Here is a 24,150-nt window from a genome sequence, read left to right as displayed (position 1 = left end):
TGCAGTAGTCTTATATATATAAACCGTTAAGAACTGACGGCAAGGTAATGTAATGCGTAATTGAACTGCGGACAGAGTATTGTTGAGCACGTGAGACGTTCGTTGTGAATTAGAGCGTTTGTTATAGCGCGACTGTTGAAATTAAGTGTATCGCAAAGTTGTATTCAGAAAGAATAAACCAGTTTTATTTAAGAAAGGACTTGAATCGGTAAAGTTTCTTCGGAAAGAATTTTTACGGAAAATTATTTAACGACCAGAGACGTAACACTAATATGAAAAGTTGACTTTGCTTTTGCCTTAAAATATTTGAAACACCAATTTTAATAAAAGCTAATTAGAAAGATAAATGAAAAATTAATAAATTTGTATGTGGAAATAAATTAATTCCCTTCACTTTATCATTACTAGAATCTGAAATTTCATTTTAAATGATCTTATAATAGCAACACATATTATTAATTAAAACTAGCCAGTATACTATCCTTATTCGATTTCTGTTATTTCAAGATTCCCCCCGCTGGGAAAACGGTAAGTTTAGGGGTTTACAAAGCTAAAATCCGGAGCTCGATTCCCAGCGGGAGACACAGCAAATAGCCCAATGTGGCTTTGTTCCAAACGAACAAAGAAATAAATTCAAAACTAAAATTTGACATTAAATACAATATTACTAGCAATACCCTGGTGCGCTTAAAAAGAAACAACAAAGTAATATTTCATTTGTCAGTGAAATAAATAGCAACATTAGGTTTCGACTTTGTACAGTAATATTTTTGAAACTAGTAATTGTACTTTTGTAAGTCTGTGGAAATTATAAAATTAAAAGTGAATACCTTAAACTTGTGGTTACATTTAGGTTAAAAGTGTGGTAAGTGACTGATATAAGTTATAAAATGTACAATAACAATATAAGTATAATATAACTATTTTTTATGTTTGTAACTTGTAAATACATTATTTTTCTTTTTTTGACTAAATAAGTGTGTATCAGTACCACATAGTCATGGTGGTGACATTAATTATTATTATAATTTGGTGGTAACCTGCTTAAATTGTGACTTCATAAGTTCATCATCATGCTACTTATGATTTATAATCAAATTTGAAAATGATGGATAAAGTGTATGGATTAGCAAGCTGAATAATTAACTTATTCAAAGTATTATACTGGTAATGATAGTTGTTAGCTCTGTATTTGACCACTGTAAAATTTTTTGAAACATTTTGAAAACTGATTTCATTGGGTGGATATTACATTTGCAAGTTGCAGTTGAGCTCAGAACTAATAGTAATACTATAGTAATAGTACTTATGAAATGTAAGACTGATTGTCATTGTCAATGGAACATGCAAGTTGTGTAAGCAATTTCCATATCTCAGTCATTTTATATTTTATACTAGATTAATTTTTTGATTCAAGCTTGGTAGCTTTAGTGCAGTTAATTTATCAACTGTAAATGATTAACTGTTGTAAATTGAGAAATGCTATACAATGTGTATCTGTTCATAATTTGTGTGAAACATAATGTTTAAGGGATAACAAGGGCCTGTTGGTCCATCGAAGCCATCCCATCTACATAAAAAAGCAACAAAAGAACTCAACTCCATCCCCGATCATTTAAATATTTATTGAGTTTTCCCTTTAACTCTTTCAAATTTACAACATCAAGCTTATCTGAAAGAAGTCTATTCCAAAGACCAACCACCCTGTTCAATAAGTAAAACTGTCTAAGCTGAAGATGACTTTATCCTGTCAAAATTTATATTTGTGTCTTCTTGTTCTACCGTTCTCACAGTTAAATATGAATAAAAATGATGCATCAATACTATAAGTTTCCTTAATAATTTTGAACACCTAAATCAGATTCCCTCTAACTCATCTTTCTTAAAAATAATCATTTTCAGAGATTTTAACCTGTCCTTAGTTGCCATCATTTCTACCCCTCTTTAGGCTTTTATTTGTATTTCTGTAGATACAACCTAAAATCCTGTTTGCCCTACCACTACCAGTAGCACACTGCTCGGATTGTTTAAGATACTGCCTAACTAGAACACCAAGTTTTTCTTCCATAATGCTGTTAAAGTTATTCCTATCAAAATGATACTTATAATTCAGATTATGATATCCAACATGTATTAATTTGAATTTATTATAATTAAAAGCCATCTGCCATTTATTTGCCCAACACACTAAGAACTAAACCATTTTGTAAAGCAGCAGCATCCCTCTCACAGCCAGCAACACCCAAGACTGTTTAAATCTTCTTTAGTAAAAACTGAAGAAAAAGAAAAACTTAGTAACCTAGCCATCTTATAATTGTTAGAAATATGCTTTCTGTTATCATCTATCAAAGGCTTTACTCTCATCTTAACATTTTGCATACCCTTTATGTATTTAAAAAAAAAATCCTTACTATTAGTTTTTACATTTTCATGTTCTATTCTATTCTAAAGTTCTCTAAGTCTTCTGTCATGGCAGTCTTATTTAAATTTCTTCAGTTTGTAATGATTTTTAAAAATATCATCTTTTATATTCATAGTAATCCAACCTGGTCTTTTACTTGCAGCCACCCTTTATTTTTATAAGAAACACACCTGTTTTAGATTTTTTCAAATGTATTAAAAAAAATTCCACATCTGACCAGCATCTCCATTGAATTCAGTAACCTGATTCATAATAGACAGTTCTTGTATTCCTTCAGGATATGCTTTCTTAAAATTTGTAACCAATAAATCTAAAAAAGCATTGTTTAGAGTAGAAGAAAACTATCCTGAATGGCTTATAAAAACATATTTTCTTCACACTTCAACTATAAAGTCTCCCAGTATATATGCCTGAAATTAAAATCCCTTACAATTATAACCTCATTAATTGCTGTAAGCTTAATCTCATCCCTCTAAAGTTTCTAATTAATTTTATCAGATGGTCTATAACAAATTTTAAATGGATTCAACCTTGTTACTGTTATCTTTGATATTCTCATTGTCAAAAGGATATGTAATTCACATTTTACATATAAATCCACTTTAACCATCTTTTTATTACTCTTATCTGTATTGAGCAAACTATACTGCAAAATAAAAGTTCTGTTATGAAAATTGTTTACATCTAGCTAGTCTCGGTTATTCCTGTAATATCAAAATCCTCCATTCCAACAAGTGCTCTGATCCTTTATTTTATATCCAATATTTCTAGCCATACAATAGTAACAATTTAGCCTACCCTTAAAGCTAATTCTATACTTTTGATAGAACAGCATTTGTTATGGTGGGAATGCATTTTATAAGCTGGTGAAGCATGATTAAAATTTTTCTTGTCATAAGACATTAGTATTAAGCCTATCACATTTTTAAACATTACATTCTTTATCTAGTCTAACAAATCTGACAATAAGTCTTATCATCCATTATTTTACAAGTGAATTTTATATTCTTGTAAGCTATTAACATATTCTTCATTTATTAGAAGAATCTTCCCTAGCAAGATCTTTCACGTGCTGAGTGAGAAATCAGTTGCTTCCACAGCATCAAGTCATTCTTCAATCATATGCATTAGCTAACCTAGTGAAGTTCTGTGAAATTTAAAGTCTTCAGTAGTAATAATAAGCCATTTGATTGGTAACATAATTAACCTACTTGTACTTATTGATATCAGTATTAACAAGTAGTCTGTAAAAAATGACAAATATTTTTTAAGAACTTCTGCCTAGTCACACTGTACATGTTTCCAACATCAATGATATTAGCTTTCTTCTCATTTCTTATAAGACATAATTATTCATCCTTTCCTTTTATTTTACCAGTCTAAAAATAACATCTTTGAATTATTTATTTAACTACTATTAGAGCTTTTACTTTTAGCAACTTATAATAAATACTTTTGTGTGTTAGCATAAATAAAATTAAGCTTATTCTGAAGTTCCATATCAGTATCATCAATTTAATATTCACCGTGCGGCTTCCATAATCTATGACAAAATCTCTGAAGGGTAAAGAAACTGCTCAAATACATTAATTCTTATACCTGTCATATTCATAAGATTGCTTTCCTATCATTTAACGTGGTTTACTTACAAAGCTGCATGTATTTGTTGTTTGAGATATATCCTTTATAATCTCTTATTTAATCCTTACAAGCTGTTTGTATTACATTTGTTGTAATAACAAGTAGATAACTACATAATAGTTTCATCCTTAAAGATTAGAAATAATGTAGTTCTATGTACCTCTACCCTGGTTAATAACTTCAGATCTTTCATTTCTAAAAATCAATAGCTCAAGCATGAACAACAAAGATTCCAGTTGGAAACAATTTCCATTAATCACCACCTTATTATTCTATTAATAATTTTGTGTCCACTCTTTAACTTCCACCATTTCCAGCTAGAACTCAATAGAAGAGTAAAACCAGATGTCTGACTGTAGTATTTCTATGCTGTCTCTTATGTACATGTGAAAATTTTTCTCATTCTTAACTCTGTTCGGAATATTGATATGGAAGCCTTATCAAAACTAGTATCTTGTAGAACCTTATAATGCATCTTAGTGGAAATATACAGTTTTGTGTGTACCATTTACTATAAACATTCATCAGACTCAAATACATGTATATGTAGAATACTTTTATCAGAAAACTTGTTAAATGTGCTGTTTTGATTTGTCTTAGGGCAGTAATGACAGAAGACAGTTCTAAGGAGGTTAGTATCCAAATCCATCCTCTTACCCATAATCCATCAGAAGCATGGGAGGAACTGAAAAATGTACAGATTGTTAAAAAAGTCTATCCACTTCCTCTTAATATGCCAGTCAGCTCAAAAGCTGTTCGTTTTGTGTGTATGTCTGACACACATTCTCTCACATCTCACCTGAAATTTCCTATTCCTCCAGGCGATGTATTCATTCATGCTGGGGACTTTACAAGACATGGCTTGCTAAATGAAATCAAAGAATTTAACAAGTTTTGGTAAGTTCTCTAAAATAGTATATTTTCATAATATATATATATATATATATATATATATATATATATATATATACAATGTTGTAAGAATATGAACTAGGAAACTTATGAAAATACAAAGTATCGGTGAAAGATCAGTACTAAAAGTTGAATGGTTTAATGCTTTTAATACAGCTTGCATGATATTGTGTGTGTGTGGTGGGAATCCCAAAAATAGACTGTAAGTTATAAAAGATATTAAAACTATGATGAGAATATTAAGTGTATTACATAGTATCAGGTATTGATAGTATAGTTTTCCATAGCTTATGCATATATATATAGAAATAAGCAACCTTAGCTCGTAATTCTTAAGAAAAACAGAGGCATTAAATAGTAAAATGTAAAATAGGGGTACTCTTTGGATTGATTGATCCAACTTTACACTAAAACATTATCTTTGGTAAATAATTAATATGAACAAACTTAAGTTGAAACATTTCATAATGTACATGTATATCATACTAAGTGTACATTTCTGTCATACAATTGTGTAGTCTATGCAGGACAAGTTTAATCAACTTATAAGCATTGAAGTTTACATCTGTATATTTAATTACCCAGTAGTTTCATGATGTCACTGTATACAATCACATAAATTTTGATTAGATTTTTATAACTAAGTTATACAGAAATGTATAAAAATAATCACAGTACTCCAGAAATAATTAATTTGATCAATCCAATGTTTCACCATGGCTTTATCAGGGATCTTACATAACTGATCGACATGTTCTGTTACACTATGATGTGGTCTGAGTGATAATTAATCACACATGTCATAAGACATTAATGTTGTGCCTATTATATTTTAACACTACGTTTTTATTCAACCCCTTGGTGTTTTCAAGAAGAATAAGTGTTTAAAGGTATTTCAACGACATTGTCTGCCACATCCATAGCTGACCACACGTTTCACTTAATACAGAGCTTGTCAGGCCAACACAACGAATGAAGTAGTAGTCAGAACACTATTAATATAAGCCATTTGTTATAATAACTGTTATGACATGAACGCCTTTTCTAGTGTGTTTGAAACTCTATTATACACACTTCTTGAAATACCCTAAGGGACTGAATGAAGAATGTACTGTTAAAAATTAATAGGCTTATGAAAAGTTTAATTAATTGTTATCATGCTTATAGCTGGGTGGTTTAATTGATATAACCAATTACCCAACAGCAGTGATTACATTGATGAGTGGCACATAAACTAATTGATTAACTGAATTTATGATTAAATTTGTTAATAGATATTAGTTCTTTTGATTATATCGATTGTCACAAAAATAATCAACAAATCAAAATTTCTAGTTTTGACTATTCTACCTATCTAAGTAATCAAAATACTGCTATCCAACTTTCTTGCTTTGTCTTTGTTTGCACAAAGATACTAAGGCTATCTGGAAGAACTGTTGCTAATTTTTAACTGCTAGCTAGAGGGAAGATGACTGGTTGGCAGCATCCACCACCAATTCTTTTTTTTTTTGTTGGTTAACCGATGATATAAGTAAAGCAACTATGTGACATTCAGACATTCATTTGCATGTTTTGTTTGGAGTAGGAATATTTCTTTTCTTAGTGTCATTTTACTAACTGCCAAATTTTTTTTGAAATTTAAGATCACTTTTTTTTTCTGAGCCAATTATTTCAGTAATTCATCTGTTAATTTCTTGTGCTTCTTCCATAGTTGGATCAGAAGATTGTATACCATATGGTTCAAAAATGATCCGTTAATATAGAAATGTTTTACATTTATTCATAAAATAAATGAAAATTTTGTATTTTTAATACCTCTTTTTTTTCACTTTTTCATTATCAGTCTTTGTTTTGGTTTCACCTTTTGTTTTTGGATACAGAATTGGATTTGTACATCTTGAAAACAGTAACTATGTGTTCTGGTGTAGTGGCACTACATGTGGATCATTGTTTTGTTTGAATATAGTATAAACTATAATGTGCCTTCCTATATCAACCTTTTAAACTCATTTCTAGATGAAATGCTATTATTTTTGTTTTACTTGGTTTTAATTCCTCATTTTTTATGATGGTTTGCTTGTATTATATCTACCTTCAAGAATTTCTTTAGTGCTTCACATGTATCAAACTTTTTTATCTGATCTTTTTGTAGCGTGTTTGTTTCATTGGTTAGTGATTGTTCATTCCCCATCTGTCTGATATGTTAAGTTCCTCTTGTTTACATCTGTTGTCTTTACAAGTCTTTGTTATGTATGATAAGGATTAATAAACGTTATTAAAAAGCTATTAATTTAAGTACTTTACAGCTTTTATCAAGTGGTTGAGCTCACCCAGGATCTGTATTAACTGCAATGATTTGTTTATTACTATAGACCCAGTTTCTTCCTTGTTGTTTGCTTCACATAATTAAAGATTGATGATTCTGTTCCATGTAGTTTATGCATTCTCATTTGAGAGATTTATAACTCTTTCAGTCATTTTCACTACAGCTTCATTTAAATTTTTCTTTCATATAATGAAAATGTTGATAAGCCAACATAATTTTTGTTTTATTCTGGGTAATTGCTTGTTAGGGACATAAGTTATTTATACTCCATCTTTTTCATCCTAATCACAAAATATCCCATAGTTAAGATAGGTTGTGAACATTAACTCTTAATCACCTTAATCTGTTTCTGTTCATACAAATATATATATCCTCATTATGTTCTTATCATGTCCATACTATTTGAGTGACTTCCTGGTTCTTTTTAAAGTTAATTTGTATGTCTAATTTCATGGCAATTCATGGTTGCTTTGTTTGTTCACCATCTTTATTAAAGTTTTTTAACATTTAGAAAAATACTTAGAGATGATGTTAAACAAAATGTTACTCAGCCATTGTTCGGATTGAGCAAGTGTGTAAAATTGTTTTTTTTCCAAGGTCTGTTTCAAGACTTGTTGTTTATTATTTATAAAAGTGATACTTGTAGCAAAATAGGTTGTAAATTATATAATTTTTTTGTAACACTAAGTTGCTAATGAAACCCAGTACTAAAATAAATGCTGTTTTTATTCAGAAGATCCTTATAAGAATAGTGAATAGTCAAGTACATGGAGAATGTGTAATTTACACTGCTAAAAAAAATTAAGGGAGAAAGAATATGATCGAGTACCGAGAACAAAATTTTGTAATGATTAGTGTGAAAAGTATATTAATAGTATTAACATTATTTGATGAACACAAATGGCATGTCATGATGAACATTGCTCATCTTTCAGTGGTGAAACAGGTAAACCCCTATATAAGGTTTGTAAATGTGGTCTTCCTTCACATCTGTAGTAGAATTTAAAGTGGACCATAAAGTTCCTTGTAGTAATCTGTGTTTTTCTCTGATATTGATAGATTATGTTAAGTGCTACTTGGATGAGACTGAAGTTGCAATAGCTGTGCAGATGATGCTACACAGAGACCTGTTGCTGCAAGGTTTAATGTAGCCCCCAGTGTAGTGGCAAGACCTTGGAGATATTATCAAACCACCAGATCATACACCAGGAGACCAGGCCAGGGCCATACACATGCCACAAGTCAAATACAGGGCAGCTACTTGGTGAATATAGCACTACGGAATGGTCATAGTGATCTTTATTGTGCAACTGGCACCCATGTATCTGACCACACTGTTTGTAATAGACTTCATAAATGTGGATTAAGAACCAGAAGACCCACTCGAGCTGCCAGATTAAACTTTGCTTGTTTATACGACAACTGGCAGCTTCGTTATTGGAGAACTGTACTTTTTGCAAATGAAAGTCAGTTTCATGTTTCACTTGTGACAGATGTGTACATGTATGGTGATGCCAGTGTGAATGTTATGTGGCTTGCAATATTGTGGAATTTGATCATTATGGTGGAGGTTCTGTTATGGTCTGGGTGAGGATCTGCTTGGAAGGTTGCACTGACCTAATTTTTATGTATGGAATTTCCTTAACTGCACAATGGTATCAAGATGGCATTCCACACCCTGTTTTAAGATTTTTTGCAGGTGCCATCAGAAACAGTTTCACATTGGTGTAAGATAATGCCAGACCCCACACTGCCTGGTTATCCATGGGTTACTTAGAGCAGCAAGGGATCAAGGTGATGAATGAAGTGGCCAGCAAAATCACTGCACTTAAATCCCATCGAACATGCATGGGACCAACTGTATAAACTGATTCATTGCCATGCAAATTCCCCTGCCAATGTTGACAGAGGAGTGGCTCACTTTGCCATAAGGCTGCATCATATGTTTTTTCAGAAATATGCTAAGATGTCAAGTTTATACAAGCTCAAGATAGGCGTACGTCTTACTAGAGGTTAATTGGAATCTTTTATGTTCCTCAAGTTTTAATGTTTTACACACTACATGGATTACACTTTTTTTTTAGGGTTGTTGTTTAAAAATGTCAATTTCTTTGGAAAATGAAAAATCATCAACATTTTGGTTCAGAAAAGCTCATTATTAAGGCTTTTTCATTTTAATTAACATTTCTGTTATCTTCATTATTTAAAGAATATGAGACATTTTTCTTTTTTTTTGTCTCCCTTAATTGTTTTGAGTAGTGTATTTGCTGAAAAGAAACTAAGAATTGCTAGTGATGTGAGAAGAAATTTGATGATGTTGAGAATTTCCATAAAGGACTTGGGTGTGATTCTTGAGATAAATATAAAAATAACTGATGGCAAGTCTTGTGATAACTAGAACTAACTGATTTTTGAAAGCTACATATCTTTATAATTGTGAATTTAAAAGTAAGAAGTTCATTGTTACCTAAAACATATATAAAACCGATTTTACCTCATTTAGAAAGCTGTTGACCTTCCTGAAAGTTATTTGTTGTTTATTTCTATCTTTATATTTGTGATTTTGGGAGTAATTTTCCTGTTAATGTTATATGTGTAAATAGTGTAGACTTTTAAACTATGTAGATATGAAAGATTACACTTAGAAGGTTGGTGCATAATTGGGGATGAGAGATCACCTTTATGGCTCATCTGGACATGTTGTCACCATCCTCACATGTATCCTCATTTTGTAATTATATTTTTGTTGTTTTCTCACTTTCTTTTGGGCTGAGGGAAAGTTAATTTTTGAGGTAATCAGTTACATATTGACTTTTGAATGAAATTATTTTATAACATAGCACTATAATTCATCAATTATCATGTAGTATTGATTATACTTAGGCAAATTACCTCACAAGTATAAGGTGGTCATTGCTGGTAACCATGAACTCACTTTTGATCCTTCCACATCCGACATCGAAATGATTCAATGTCATATTTCTATGTTATCCCTTGAACAAAGAGGAAGTTCCAAGTCATTAGAAAAAGAAGCTAGAGACTTGCTCACAAATTGTATTTACCTTGAGGATTCTGGAGTTGACATTTATGGACTCAAAATCTATGGCACTCCATGGTAAGTGCAATGCCATGAAATGTCTGTTTCAGTTTTAGATTAGAAAATGTGTTTGGTCTAAATTTTAGCTTCAAAATTTAAAGACAGACCACAGAGTACGTATATATTTTTTTAATATTACAAATTTGTTTCCAGCTTTCAAGTAAGTTTTTGGTAGTAAGGTATGAATAGATTTCAGAAACATTATGTATAAACTAACAAATCATGATCAGGTGGGGGTGCATAGCTTGGCATCTTTACTTAGACCTGAGGAATAGTTTTGGGAAAGTTGTTCATTGTTCATCTTTAGACTTTTATACTAGAGATATAATGGAAAGATCAACACACTTGCCAGTGCTGATCTTCCTTATCAGCAAGATTAATTAAAAAAAAAGATACTCCAACAGCAAGTACGTTAATTTATTAAAATGCCTTATTGAAGTTAATATTTTTTGTTTGATTAAGGAGTTGAATGTAATATTTGTGTATGTAATGCACTAGAGTAAATGTATATTCTGTTATATACAAATCATAAATTATTTAATTCAGATAATTTGCTGTGGGTGAATCATTAAATTACATGGTAATTTCTGTGTTAAATATCGAATGGTATTGTTCCACTTGTGTTTGTAGGAAACTGAGTACTTGGCACAAATGGTGTATTTTTTCAAGTGTCTACTGTATTTTCTGGTATAATTTATCAAAAGTAATATCTATGTGCACTTTCTTTGAAGAATATCAGTTACTTTAATTTTGTTAGCAAATAATATATTTTAATACCATTGATTGAAAATATTGTCATCCTAGGAAAAAAGAAATAAAGATTCTTGAAAGTGAAACTTAGTATTAAATCTACCAAATATTTTCTAATCTTTTAAAGTAAGGTTTGCTTAGGTCTTAAGCTTTGGTAGTCCAGAAAACAATCTTTAAGAAATCATACATGAGTGGAAGAGTTCTGTTTTGGGTGCAGAAAATCATATTGGTGGTTTTTGGCCAGAGCACAACCAGTATGGAAAATTCTCAGGGATAAAATTGAATAAAAATTTCAGGCTTTATCCATCTGGCACTTTCCTGTTTTGTTTCGTACTTTTTAATATACTCATACCCCTACATGGTGGTTATTCCACAAATCTATTACCATTGGTGATATCTTCCTATGTTGCCTGGTGGTTTATTCCACAAGTCTACTACCATTGGTGATATCCTCTTATGTTGCCTAGTGGTTTATTCTATAAGTCTACTACCATTGGTGATATCCTCTTATGTTACCTGGTGGTTATTCCACAAGTCTACTACCATTGATGATATCCTCTTATGTTACCTGGTGGTTATTCCACAAGTCTACTACCATTGGTGATTCCTCTTGTGTTACTTGGTGGTTTATTCCACAAGTCTAGTACCATTGGTGATTACTCTTGTGTTACTTGGTGGTTTATTCCACAAGTCTAGTACCATTCGTGATTCCTCTTGTGTTGGCTAAGTCAGAGGGGAAGATTTTGGTTGGGTTGTGAATGCTTGGACATTTTCAGTACTGGCAAACAGTTCTGCTCCCATCCATGATCATGGAGTCAGGGATGTATAGCACCTGATAGACTGTACATGTACATAAAGAAATAATGATGTAATATGTGAAAAAGTTAGCTATTTAATCTTTGCCCTCAAACTACTAAGATAAAACAAAATCAATAACCAACACCTAATCAAATTATAGTTTTGCAACATTTTGGTTATCTGCCTGATCATCAGGCAGGTGTCAAAAGAAACTTGCAAAATATAAAATTAGATGTTATTCCTATATTTTTGCTTGTGTGTGTGTTTGATTACAACATTGTGTGGACATTTGAATGGCTATAAATAAGAAAGAAATTTGCTCAGAATTATTAACTGGAGATCTATAGCACAATACCAATGTTTAATGTAAATATATTCTCAGTTTCAATAAAAGTTTAGCAAAAATTATATTTTTAATTAAGTATTAGGGTAACAAGTTATGTTTAAATCGTAGTTAGAGTACAATTATTTATTTAAAGTAAAACTTAAAACTAGCTGTTTCTTTAAAAAGCAAAAATACAAAGATTTTCCCATTTCTTTATTTCTTCTAGGCAACCAGAATTCTGTAATTGGGCATTCAACCTTCCTAGAGGTGAAGCTTGCCTTGCAAAGTGGAAGAAAATACCAACTGATGTTGATGTTCTAGTCACCCACTCTCCACCTATTGGCCATGGGGACTTTTGTGTTACTGGAGTGCGAGCTGGCTGTGTAGAACTTCTCAGCACAGTGCAAGCTCGTGTGAAACCTAAATATCACATATTTGGCCACATACATGAAGGTATGAAAATTAATTTTATTTGTAGATTATTTTCTAACTCTCTTATTTCACATCATGAAAGTACTGTGGATCAGAGGTTAGAATATTCTGTACAGGACTGTCATTCAGTAAGAAACGTACACCAACTGTTCGGTACCTCCAAATCTAGCCACTTGGATTGACATTAAGACAAAAAATGGATTTAATCAGTAAATAGAACATTAGATCAATCTTTGAAGTCCAACTAAGCTTGCATTTAATGACACCTGTTTGTGTGTGTGTGTGTGTGTGTGTGTGTGCATAGGTGTTAATGTCTCTCTCAAAATTGGTTATCTTGCACAAAGATTTGTTTGGTGAAGCTAATTCTTCACCATTATTTGAAGCCCTGTGATGTTTGAAGGCCATTTTGCAGTTAGTTTACACAAGTAAAGTTGTTATCACTTTACTGTAAATGCAAATACTTCACCTGACATTACACTGTGACCCACTTTCAATATGGTACATTACCTCCGTGCTCACATGTATGGCTATTCTTGTTCAGTGCTGTCTTCTATATACAAAAATCTTTTTTCGCACACCACAAGCCTTGCACTCTCACATACCCCATGATCATCGTGGTTCAGCTGTGTCTCGCATGTAAATCATCATGCAACACACCCTCCTGATGCACACGACTCCCTCTATTTGGTTCTACTGAACTTTCATTTCTCGTTAGGCAGTGCTCTAGTGCAGACGTTTTTTGATTATGCTCTCTTCAAGAGTTTTTTCTTTAATATTTCATATGAAGTGGAAATATTTTTGCTACAGTTTTATGTGATAACTTACCTTTATTGTTCTTTTTTTTTTTTTTTCAAATCCATTATCATTACATGATGCATTCAGAAGTTCATGTTACCATTTTGGGAGTTCTACCACCTACTTTTAGCACAATAAAACAGGTTTCAGGTCAGGGAAAACTCAACTGAGGAATGTTTGGCTTTCATTCATCAGGAGATTGATCGTTATATGAGTTACCCTTCTCCCAATATTGCTCGACTTCCTCCTGAATTTGCCAAACCTGTTTGGGATGAGGAAGATTTTTCCTCCACCTGACTATGCCATGCTTTCCCAAGCCTTTTTAGATGATTTCTCCAATTTCTTATAAACCTGTTCCTTCCTTATATTACATGACACCCCTTCCTCACAGTATTTTATTTTCCCTCCTTCTCCTGACATCAGGGTTCATGCTGAGCATTTTGTTTCACAGTTGCAAGCGGGTGCTAGCATGCCTCACCCTCCATGGCCTCTGATTATTTTGCCTTGGTTTACTACCATCAGGCAGATTACTTTTTTTTTATTCTCAGCAGTTAGAATCACTTTTGCTTTTATGGGGGGCTGACCTGGCAATCCTATCCATTTACCCCATGTCCATTTTCCCCACCTTTTTATTACCCTTACGACTCTCCTACGGTACTTGTTTACCACACTCCTCCTTTCTGAGGCACTCCACCGATTTCCTGAGGGGTTTTCAGGGGATACATTCTCTCTCATTACCTCCACATTGGTGTGATTATCCTCTTTGGCTCTCTCCATTCACACGTGTTTTCTTTGCTTTTGTGGGGGGATGCTGTCTTGTTCCAGGTTCGTTTACCATCCACGTATATTTGGGACTTGCAAATGGCTCATTTTCTCCATTGGTCCATTTTTGGGGATATTCCTAAGAATTTGGACTCACTTGTGGAATCTGTGAGGCAACATTCGACTCTTTCATCTTTGGTTGCTCAATTGTCTCATTCTGAGCTCATGCAATCCCATGTTACTATTCCATGTCAAGCACCCTCCCATCCTTTATCTGTTCCTGGCACTAGAGGTTCCACCATTCGTTGTTTTTCTTCACGTAGATCAGCACCAGCATTACCAGTGATTATCTTCTGGGTTCTGGTCCAGTTGGGGATCATTTGGCCGATTTAGTTACCCAATAGTAGGAATCTGATTCTTGGGTTATCGAGGTTTTGTTTGAAGGGCTTTTCATCCAATTCCTTTCCCCCTCCCCCATTGTCTCCAGTACTCATATTCTCTCCATTACCTTGAGATCATACTACTAGTTGATGTCTGTTCGAGGCAGTGTGGTCTCTTCTATCACAGAGAGCTATTGAGTCTGTCAGCCATCATTCCCCACCTTTTTACTTCAGATTGTTTGTGGTACCCAAGAAAATCAGGCTCTGGTGTCCTGTGATCAATCTGTCCCATCTCAACCAATTTTTGGATCTTTCTCATTTTACTGTGAGTCCTTTCTCACACTAAGGTTGGCTTTTTCTCCAGGACTGTGGATGACCAAGGTAGACATCTCAAATGCTTATCTCCATATTCCTATTTCTCATCAGTCAAGATGCTGTCTTCAGTTTGTTCACCAAGGGGTTGTGTATCAGTTTTGCATCTTGCCCTTTGGGTTTGCTTCAGTTACATATGTTCTTTATCGTGTGGTCAAAGCATTTGCCTGACTTATGCATGCTCAGGGGTTGAGTTTACACCATTACATGGATGACTGGCTTCTGTTAGCTCATTCCAAACTGCAGTCATTCACAAAACACTCATCTGCTTCTGACAGAAGCAGCTCAAGTAGGTTGGATTATCATGTTGGAGAAGTCTTTCCTGTTACTTACCCAATATCTTATCCACTTGGGTGATTTCTTGACACCCACCTCAGTCAGGCTCAACCTTCTCCTCTTTGACTCTGTTTGATGGAGCTTTCTGTTCTTCATGCCCTTGCTGCTCCCTCTCTTCCTGTTCATTAGGTTCTATTGCATTTGAGGACATGGACTTCTACGGGAAGCACTTATCCCCTTGAGTCAGGCACATGTGTGGTCTCTTCAGTGGACTCTGCACAACCAATGGAATATTGCTCAAGATCCATTGGATTCTCCCATTACTCTTCCTCCATCCCTAGTTGAGGATTTGCATTGGTGGTGGAACAAGACCCACATGTTGTCGTGTTTACTGCTTCCTCCACCTCATCTGGATTTGCATCTTTTCACAGATGCTTCCCTCTATAATTGGAGGGCGTGGGTTGACCAACAGGAGGTTCCAGACAATAAGGTATGGCCGAGAGGTCTTAACATCTCAACATCTTGGAGCTTCTGCCGGTGCAATGTGATTTGGATCACGTTTTTCTTCTTGTAAGAAATTGAATTGTCATGATCCATTCTGACAATTTTACAGTGGTGGCTTATATCAGTCACCAAGGGGGTACCCATTCTCGTCCCTTTTGAGGTCAAACCACGGATCTCTTTTTTTTTGGGGGGGGGAATACGTCTCCTTGAATGTCATGTGACAGATGCTTTTGTGGCAGATTGCCTTTCCAGACCAGACAAACGTTCTCTCACAGAGTGGTCTCTTGATCATCAGTTTTTCCAGTGGCTATGCTCCCAATGAGGTACTCATCAGCTGGATGAATTTGCCACTTTTCTCAATACCAAGTTACCTTTTTGTTTTTGGTCTCTGTTCCTCACTATACACACCGTAGCTGTCGATGTGTTCAGCCAGGATTGGACCAAAGGGTACCGTTATGTTTATCCTCACATCTGACTTCTTCCCTGGGTGATTTTGATCATCCATGCTATTCTGTGTCAGGTTGTCTGATCACTGTGTCCTTACTGGCTGACACAACCATTGTTTCCTCGCTTCCTGCATCCCTTCTAGGTCAACCTCGGTCACCAGTAACTCATTCTGCCCTTCCTACCCTCCATTTTCACACCTGGCATTTATCAGGTCCTTGGCAAGGAGATCTGGATTGTCTCAGTGGGTCTCTTTTTTTTTTTTTTACCACATTCCACTTGCTCTTCATCAATGGTGATCTATCAGTGTAAATTGAATGCCTTCCACTGTTGGTCTTTGTGTCAGGTTTTTTTCCCCTTTTCAACCCACTGTTCCTCTTATTACAGATTTCATAATTGATTGTTCAATCATAGGACTTTGGTCTCATCCATTGCTGGATATCAAGCAGCCTTATCCCACACCTTCTGTTTTTCCCAGTACCATTTAGCATTTATTTCTCTTACCCTCTCCCTTTTGTTGTGCTCCTTCTGGATTCGTAGACCTCCTTGTTGGAGACTCATGGCCAGTAATGCACACTGTTGAGATAGGTATTCCACAAGATTGCTAATAAGTTTTTCCTTGCAATATATTTGCTTCATTAACCCTTTTCATCTGTCAAAGGCCATGTCATCGCGTTTGTTGACTCGCATTCAAAATTTAGTTGAACTACTATTTTAGGAATTTATGTCATTAAGTTTGGTATTAAACTGTAGATTATAATTAAAATTTTCATATTATACATTATTTAGTTTCCTAATTTAAAAGTATATATATATATATATATATATTAAAAAACATGCCTAAACATCGATTTTTTTGTCATGTGGTATGTTGAATGCAGCACCAGTTCAAATTAGATGTTTGTGATGTTAAAATACAAAGTCTAAAGCTAGAACATAGAATAGGATCATCCTATTTTTTTCTACTTGTTGAGATATTGCACATGTACTTAATAAAACATAGTGGCCCCACTCACTTATTTCCATTTTTAGAAATGGTCCCTTATCTATATCATGTGAATAACCAATTGAAAGCTAAAAATGTCCCCTAAGTGATTTTCTAAGCTATTTTCAAATATAACAGCATCTTCTTTGGAGACAAACCTTTGTGCTGTTTAGTTGAGTCTTTAGCTTGTTTGAAATCTCTCTCCACCACGTTTATCCCCCCTTGTTTTAATAGTGAAGTATGGGGTGGTGGACCAAAGAGGTATACTCCTGAATACGATCACACAATAATAAACGAAAACTAAAAAATTCTTTGAGCAGAGAGTAGGGCAGTGGTGTTCTGCTGGTGTAGATTAAATGTGATCCTTCAATCCTGTGCTCCATCTCTGTATGATAAGCTCCAAGGGTTATGTTCCATCCAGCTTCTGTGCAATTCTATTCGGAGGGTGTGGTTGCATTTAATTGGGTGAGGCATTCCCTTTCCTTGCAGTGAAACCTGGAAGTTTGCAATGTGCTCCAATTCTGTATGGTTCAATCTGAGGGGATGATGTTGCATATGTCTACTAATAAATACACTCTACCTCCATGCAGTGGGTTCTGGAGGTTAATGTTGTGCATTACTTCTGTGCAGTTCTATCCGGAAGGTGAGGTTGCTTATAATTTATGGATGTAATCAACTTCCATGCATTGGGACTTGAACATTGCTAAGGCACTCCAACCTTTGTGTGCACCTATCTGGAGGGTGATGTTGCATTGTAGTTGATCTGTCACATTGCAGTTCACCCCTTTGATTGGGATTTCTCATCATGCCATCACATGGATGTTGGTTCCTGGTGACTGGTTTTGGATTCAGAGCAGGACCAATCAACATAAGTCCTCACACATGTGTTGCTTGCATTTCCTCATCTTCACTCAATTTGACTCATAATCACCAACTCCGTGTGGTGGGTCCTGGAGGTTCATGTTCTACTCAGCTTCTGTGCAGTTCTATCCGGAGAGTGAGGTGGTTATATTTTTCACCAAAGGCTGTCCACTTCCATGTGGTGGAACCCAGAGGGTGGTGTTGCACTACAACCTCAGTGCAGTCCTATCTGGAGGATAATGTTGAATTAGGTGACAGCTCTCCCTCTGGAGCTCCACCTTTCACCCGCCACATGAGCACATCTCATACTGCTGTCAGTTGGATGTTGGGTTCCTGGATGTATGGTTGGTTGTGGATTTGCACACATGTACACCTTTTGTAGATTGGTTTGTGCAGTATATAATTACATTCTACTGAACTTGAGGTGAAGATGGTGTGGACCTTCCTCCTACTGTAGATCAGAGGTTATATACCGATTGGTTTTAGATTGGAGTTAACCTGCTGTGTACAGTCCGTCGTGTCCTAGCCACTCAACACCTTGGAGCACATCCATTTTAGCTTTTCTCCCACATTACTGTCTGTAGATGTTTATTCAATGGGATTAAGATTATGATATCCTGTGGCTCGAATTACAATCCAAACATATTTTTCTTCCCTTTTTCCGCCTGTGTATGCGTCACCTCTTTCCACACTAAATGCAGAGCATATCTGGTACAGAAGTAGTGTGGTCTCCTATGTATGATCCTCTACTACTGCTCACAATTCTGGGGTGTTCTTCGGACACTTGTGAAGGATGCTTATTTCTTTCCCTCACACTAGACCCTCCACCTATTCAATGTGGGATTCTTTATGTAAATAGAGGTAATGTACCATATCAGAATTTATAATTCTCCTATACTGAAAATGCATTTCTAATAGAAAACTAAATAATCATTAGATATTAGATCACTAAATGAGCTAAATAACTTACACTAAACAGTCTTGTATATCAAACAATAGGAAAATTATAACTTTGGTACCATAATACATTCTTTGTATTTAGTAATCATTTCAAGGAGTTACATACTTGCCCCCCCAGTGACACAGTGGTATGTCTGAGGACTTACAATGCTAGAAACCAGGTTTTGATACCCATGGTGGGCAGAGCATAGATAGCCCATTGTGTAGCTTTGTGCTTAACTGCAAACAAAAAGTTACATACTATAGCTTCACATTATTGAAGAAAACCAGACTACAGCATTCCAAAGCATGGAATTAAATGTTGTAAAAAATATCTTAAAAACTTTATTACAGTGGTTTCTGAACATCATGCCTTTAATTAGCTCTGAGTTCTCTACATGTCCATCTCCTGGCTTTTAAAATCTAACTTGATTACACAATTTTCCCCATACCTTTAGCAGCCAGTGTTGGTTTAGGATTTTTTTCACACTTGTTATTTTATCTTATAATCATGTGTTCATATGTCTATACATCAGTGGGAAATATAATTATATCTTGTTGATGTACTCTGGTGTTTACCTTGTTTAATTTTTAGGGGACACTGGGCCAAAACTATTAGTTTCTTTTTCACTGTGCTTTCCAGGATTATTCCTAAACACAATGTGTCAGTCAAACAGTTATTTTTCCATCATCTAGACTTGTAGTATAGTTTGATATTCTGTTTAATAAATGTAATTCCTTCTGAAGAGGTATTTAGTTCTTAATAAGGGCATACACACAGAGATTTAGAAATACTATATCAGAAGAGTAAGTAATATGATAAAATCCTTTAACTATTTCAGCTGGTTATAAAGATAGAGCTTTGGTTTCATCCTTACTGTTTGGATACTTGATATTTTGAATCCTATTTATGTTTTTGTTTTGCATTTCAAATTTCATGTGTGTTAATGGAACTATGATTCAATGTTTTACTTTATGTAATGAAAATTAAAATTATTGTAGCTATTTTGATTTTTTTAAATTTTCTGTTTGTCTTTTTTTATTACAGGATATGGCATTACAACAGATGGACAAACAATTTTCATTAATTGCTCAACATGCAACTCCAGTTATAAACCAGTCAATTCACCTATCATATTTGACATTCCATTGCCTCAAGGCTACTGTAAAACTTAATGGCTTCATTAAATTCATTTTATCTAAGAACAACACGAATATATTTAATCAAGAAATCTCTTGCAGAGTTTTTGGGAAAGGTTGTGGGTACATTTGTTGAAATCAGATATGGGAACTCTTTCTTATTTCTGTAAAAAAACAAAAAGAATGTAGATCTCATCTGTTATAACAAAATATTGAAATTAAATTTCAGATTTCAATACATTTAGTTAGTTGGTAGAAGGTAGAAGTTTAATGTTTGTATATTATTAAATATTATACAGTGTGGAACTTTATGCAAGAGTAGTGGAAAGATAAGGAGCAAATTAAAAAAATTGAAGAATTAATATTCAGAGACATTCTTTTCTTTCATTATTTAAGTTGCCCCCCTTCAGTGGTACAGTGGTATGGGCTTAACTACAAACAAAACAAAAATATTATTTAAGTCTGTTATTGGTTATTTCTTTTAAAATTATTATCCATTTAAAACATGCATTTTATTTGATAGGGTGAATATGGGTAAAAGATTAAAAAAAGAATAAATTTCACGGTATTAATTCTGATAGAAATATATAGATATATATGTTGGTACTTTATAATACTGGTTTACACTTGAAAATATATATATATATATATATATATATATGCATACAACATTTGAAGTGTTTTGCATTTGATTTTTAGTCAATATAGTTGAACTTTTGATACTATATTTATAGAAAACATTATTTTAAATAATTATTTATATAAAAATAAGGTATGTTAATTTATCAAATTTGTTGAAGCAGTACATTAATAGTTCTTATACTTACAGTTGATGTAATTGCTACCATTATGTTTTTCTGTTTTGGATGTATAGTAATTTATACTATTACATTTTTTATTGTGTGTTTTCATAGTATCAAGTCTATCAGTTTTTTAACTGACTATTACATTGTTTTAAATAACTGAAATTTAAGTACAATTTGTAATAAGTGCTTTAAAATTAGTGGTAATATGGTAGGTAGTCAGTGAAACTTTGTGTTAGTTTTTCTAGTCTAAATAACATAGCAATTTAGGGAACTTTATAATAATATTACATTGTATGATTAATTTAATGTTAAAAACTTATGTAGCACTTCTTATACCAAAATTTGGAAATTACTTAAATGAGAAATTTTATATATTAAGCACAATAAATACAATAAAACTATCTGCTGTTATGAAATTTTAAGTTAAGACATCTTTCAGCCCCTATTGGCTCAGACTTATGATACTAAAAGTTGTGTTTTTGATACCTGTGTATCTTGATTCTTAAAAACAAACAAGACATTTTTGTGAACTTTTAGATTGTTTTCTGTTTGTATAAACTTTAATTTTGGATCAGTTTCAAAAGCATGCCTCAAAGATGAATTGTATTAAAAATGTAAATATGTTCCATTTTTTAAGCACAGTTCTCCAGAATTCTTTTTAACTGAATTGAGTACATCCAATTCTTTAATAAACTTTTTTGGTAGTGTTAATTATATAGTACTACTCAGTTAACTTATCTAGAGCATGCTCTCAGTCATCTGCAGAATCTTTTGTAATGTGCAGGTTGAATTTCTTTTTCTGCAATTAATGACAATAATAGTGTTTTACCATAAATACTGAATGATCCACATTAAGTTAAGCTGCATGATAAATGCTGTCACTTGGTGAGTTTCCCTGAATGAACATTATTTGATTAATTCCTTAGTAAACAGTTACTGTATAATTTCACAGAATTTGTCTTATCCTTAAACTAAATCGTATTTTCATTACCAATTAATATATTTCTAACATGAATTGGAACACTTTATGAGTTAACAAATTCTCTTGGTAGCATTCCTCATATTCTTCCACATTAACCCATCATAGTAATGTGGCGAGTAAAGAATAAAAATATCCTGTTCTTTCAATTGTTTCTATTTGCTTCTGCTTGACAACTTTTATTTTACATTACCCAGTTGAGTCGTTTTAAAAATTAATGTCTGTAGGTTGAAGATATGGAAGTGCAATTGCTTTTGAAGCACTTCAGTAGTTATTAAAAGTATGTTTAAAGTACAGTTTAATTCTGTATGAATTTATGTACTAAACACATTAAAATAATACCCCACATTGTCGATATAAATGTAGTGATGTCTTCTAATGTGTTTTGTTGCCTATGTTACATTGTATTCACTTTGTGTTTGAGTGATTGTTTTGTCTTTTAAAGGAAGAGCTGTCTATATAACAGCTTAATTTGTGTGTATATATAACGTAGTTTTTGTATTGAAAAACTGTAAAGAAATACACAAATTACACATTTTCAGTGAGAAATATTTAGCGAAAGTTCATACATTTTCCTTTATATTTGTATTTTTTACAGAGTGAGAAAAAGTTTCATATATCAAACAGTTTAACAAAAAAAATAATTATAACTTAGATATAGTTAATACACACACACATATATGTATTAATAAATCAACTAACCCTCAGGAGTTTATTTTATTTAAATAGTTTTTGGTGTATATTTTAAGTTCTGAGTAATGTGAATTCGTCTTTGTTTTAGATACTTATTTTTTTTTTCTTTTACATATACACTGTGTTATATATATGATTGACAAAATCGTGTAGAAATTCAGATATACTAAGGAGCCCTGATGGATGTCACTGAATGAAGTATAAAAATGTTCTATATAACATTTAAGTATTGAACTAGGTTGACTGATGTATTACTGAGAGAAGAAACCAGCAGGCTCCCTGGCTCTAAGCCTGAGACCAATCTTCGTATCGGCCGCTGATATCGATCCAGTCTAAATAATTTTTTGATGTTTTTCCGATCCGATTTTTAAAAAGATCGGATCAGTAAGTTTGTTTACCTATGAATATACATTCAGGCAATGGAGAGAGCGTGATGTATCCCGAAATGAGGTCACGGAGAAGCGAAATGAAATATTGGTAACCATCAGTTTAGGTTGTGTCTTGATATATAGTAACTGCTTCTTAATTTTTTTTTACAAAGATAAATTTATTTTCGACATAGTTTTATTTGGCATAATATACCTTAGCATCACTTGAAAAGTCCCTTTATTTCTGGTATTCACAACTATTACTATGTTCAACCTCCTCCTTCCTGTTTTCGTTGCAGGGAGGTTTGTTATAGGGTTTACATCAATGAAGAAATATTAAGTGGACATGATTTATAACATTTTGCATTTGACTCAATGTCCTTGGGCCAACATTCCACCTATTGTCCGTTTTGTAGTCTTATAAGTACGTGATTTATTTGAAGACGAAGCTTGACGCATTACTATACATTAAGAACATCCTGAACACACTTATGAAGATCGTCAAACTCTGGCCCTAAAGGAAAAACTACATATACCATTGTAGGTACACAGTACCAGACGTTAAACCACCAAACATGCTCGCCCTTTCAGCCGTGGGGGCGTTATATGTGACGGTCAATCCCACTATTCGTTGGTAAAAGAGTAGCCCAAGAGTTGGCGGTGGGTGGTGATGACTAGCTGCCTTCCCTCTAGTCTTACACTGCTAAATTAGGGATGGCTAACGCAGATAGCCCTCGTGTATCTTTGCGCAAAATTCAAAACAAACAAACAAACCAGATGTTAAATATACAGAAAATAATTACCTGCGGAAGTAGGAATCTAGCTCTTCATCAGAACTGTCTATATAAGTTGTATTTTTTAAATCATTAGGTTACTTTTGTGCTAATTTGTGTGTGTGTATATCCATAGAATCTTAAATATAAATCTGTATTTGATTTTGAACTTTTCTAATATCATAAAAGCACTAAAATATTTACACCTGTAACAAAAAGAGTGGGGCCTAGCAATTGGGGGATTTAGACTAGCACTCTGCATACAGTAGGATTGAATATCGTCTCTGAACGTGCTCACCCTTTCAGCCATGGGGCATTATAATGTGAAGATCAGTCTCACTGTTTGTTGATAAAAGAAAAGCCCAAGAGT

General features: G+C 33.5%; 1 protein-coding gene across 3 annotated transcripts; it reads left to right on the top strand.

Annotated features, from left to right (window-relative positions):
• Positions 1-707: 707 nt before the first annotated feature.
• LOC106462594 (UPF0046 protein T07D4.2-like) lies at positions 708-20,590 on the top strand. Of its 3 annotated transcripts, none has more exons than XM_022389887.1 (5): positions 708-865; positions 4,669-4,958; positions 10,181-10,416; positions 12,498-12,724; positions 20,070-20,590. In XM_022389887.1, the coding sequence occupies exons 2-5, from the start codon at positions 4,671-4,673 to the stop codon at positions 20,195-20,197; spliced, it is 879 nt and encodes a 292-aa protein (XP_022245595.1). In that variant the 5' UTR covers positions 708-865; positions 4,669-4,670; the 3' UTR covers positions 20,198-20,590. The 3 variants fall into 3 exon arrangements, with proteins under 3 accessions (XP_022245595.1, XP_022245594.1, XP_022245596.1); XM_022389886.1 differs by having other exon boundaries at positions 4,664-4,958; XM_022389888.1 differs by lacking the exon at positions 708-865 and adding an exon at positions 1,332-1,355.
• The last annotated feature ends 3,560 nt before the right edge of the window (positions 20,591-24,150 follow it).

The sequence above is a fragment of the Limulus polyphemus genome, unplaced genomic scaffold (genome assembly GCF_000517525.1).
Source record: "Limulus polyphemus unplaced genomic scaffold, Limulus_polyphemus-2.1.2 Scaffold1204, whole genome shotgun sequence".
Classification (NCBI taxonomy): Eukaryota; Metazoa; Arthropoda; class Merostomata; order Xiphosura; family Limulidae; genus Limulus; species Limulus polyphemus.
Note: the sequence above shows the minus strand (reverse complement) of the source record. Positions and strands in the feature narration are given on the sequence as shown.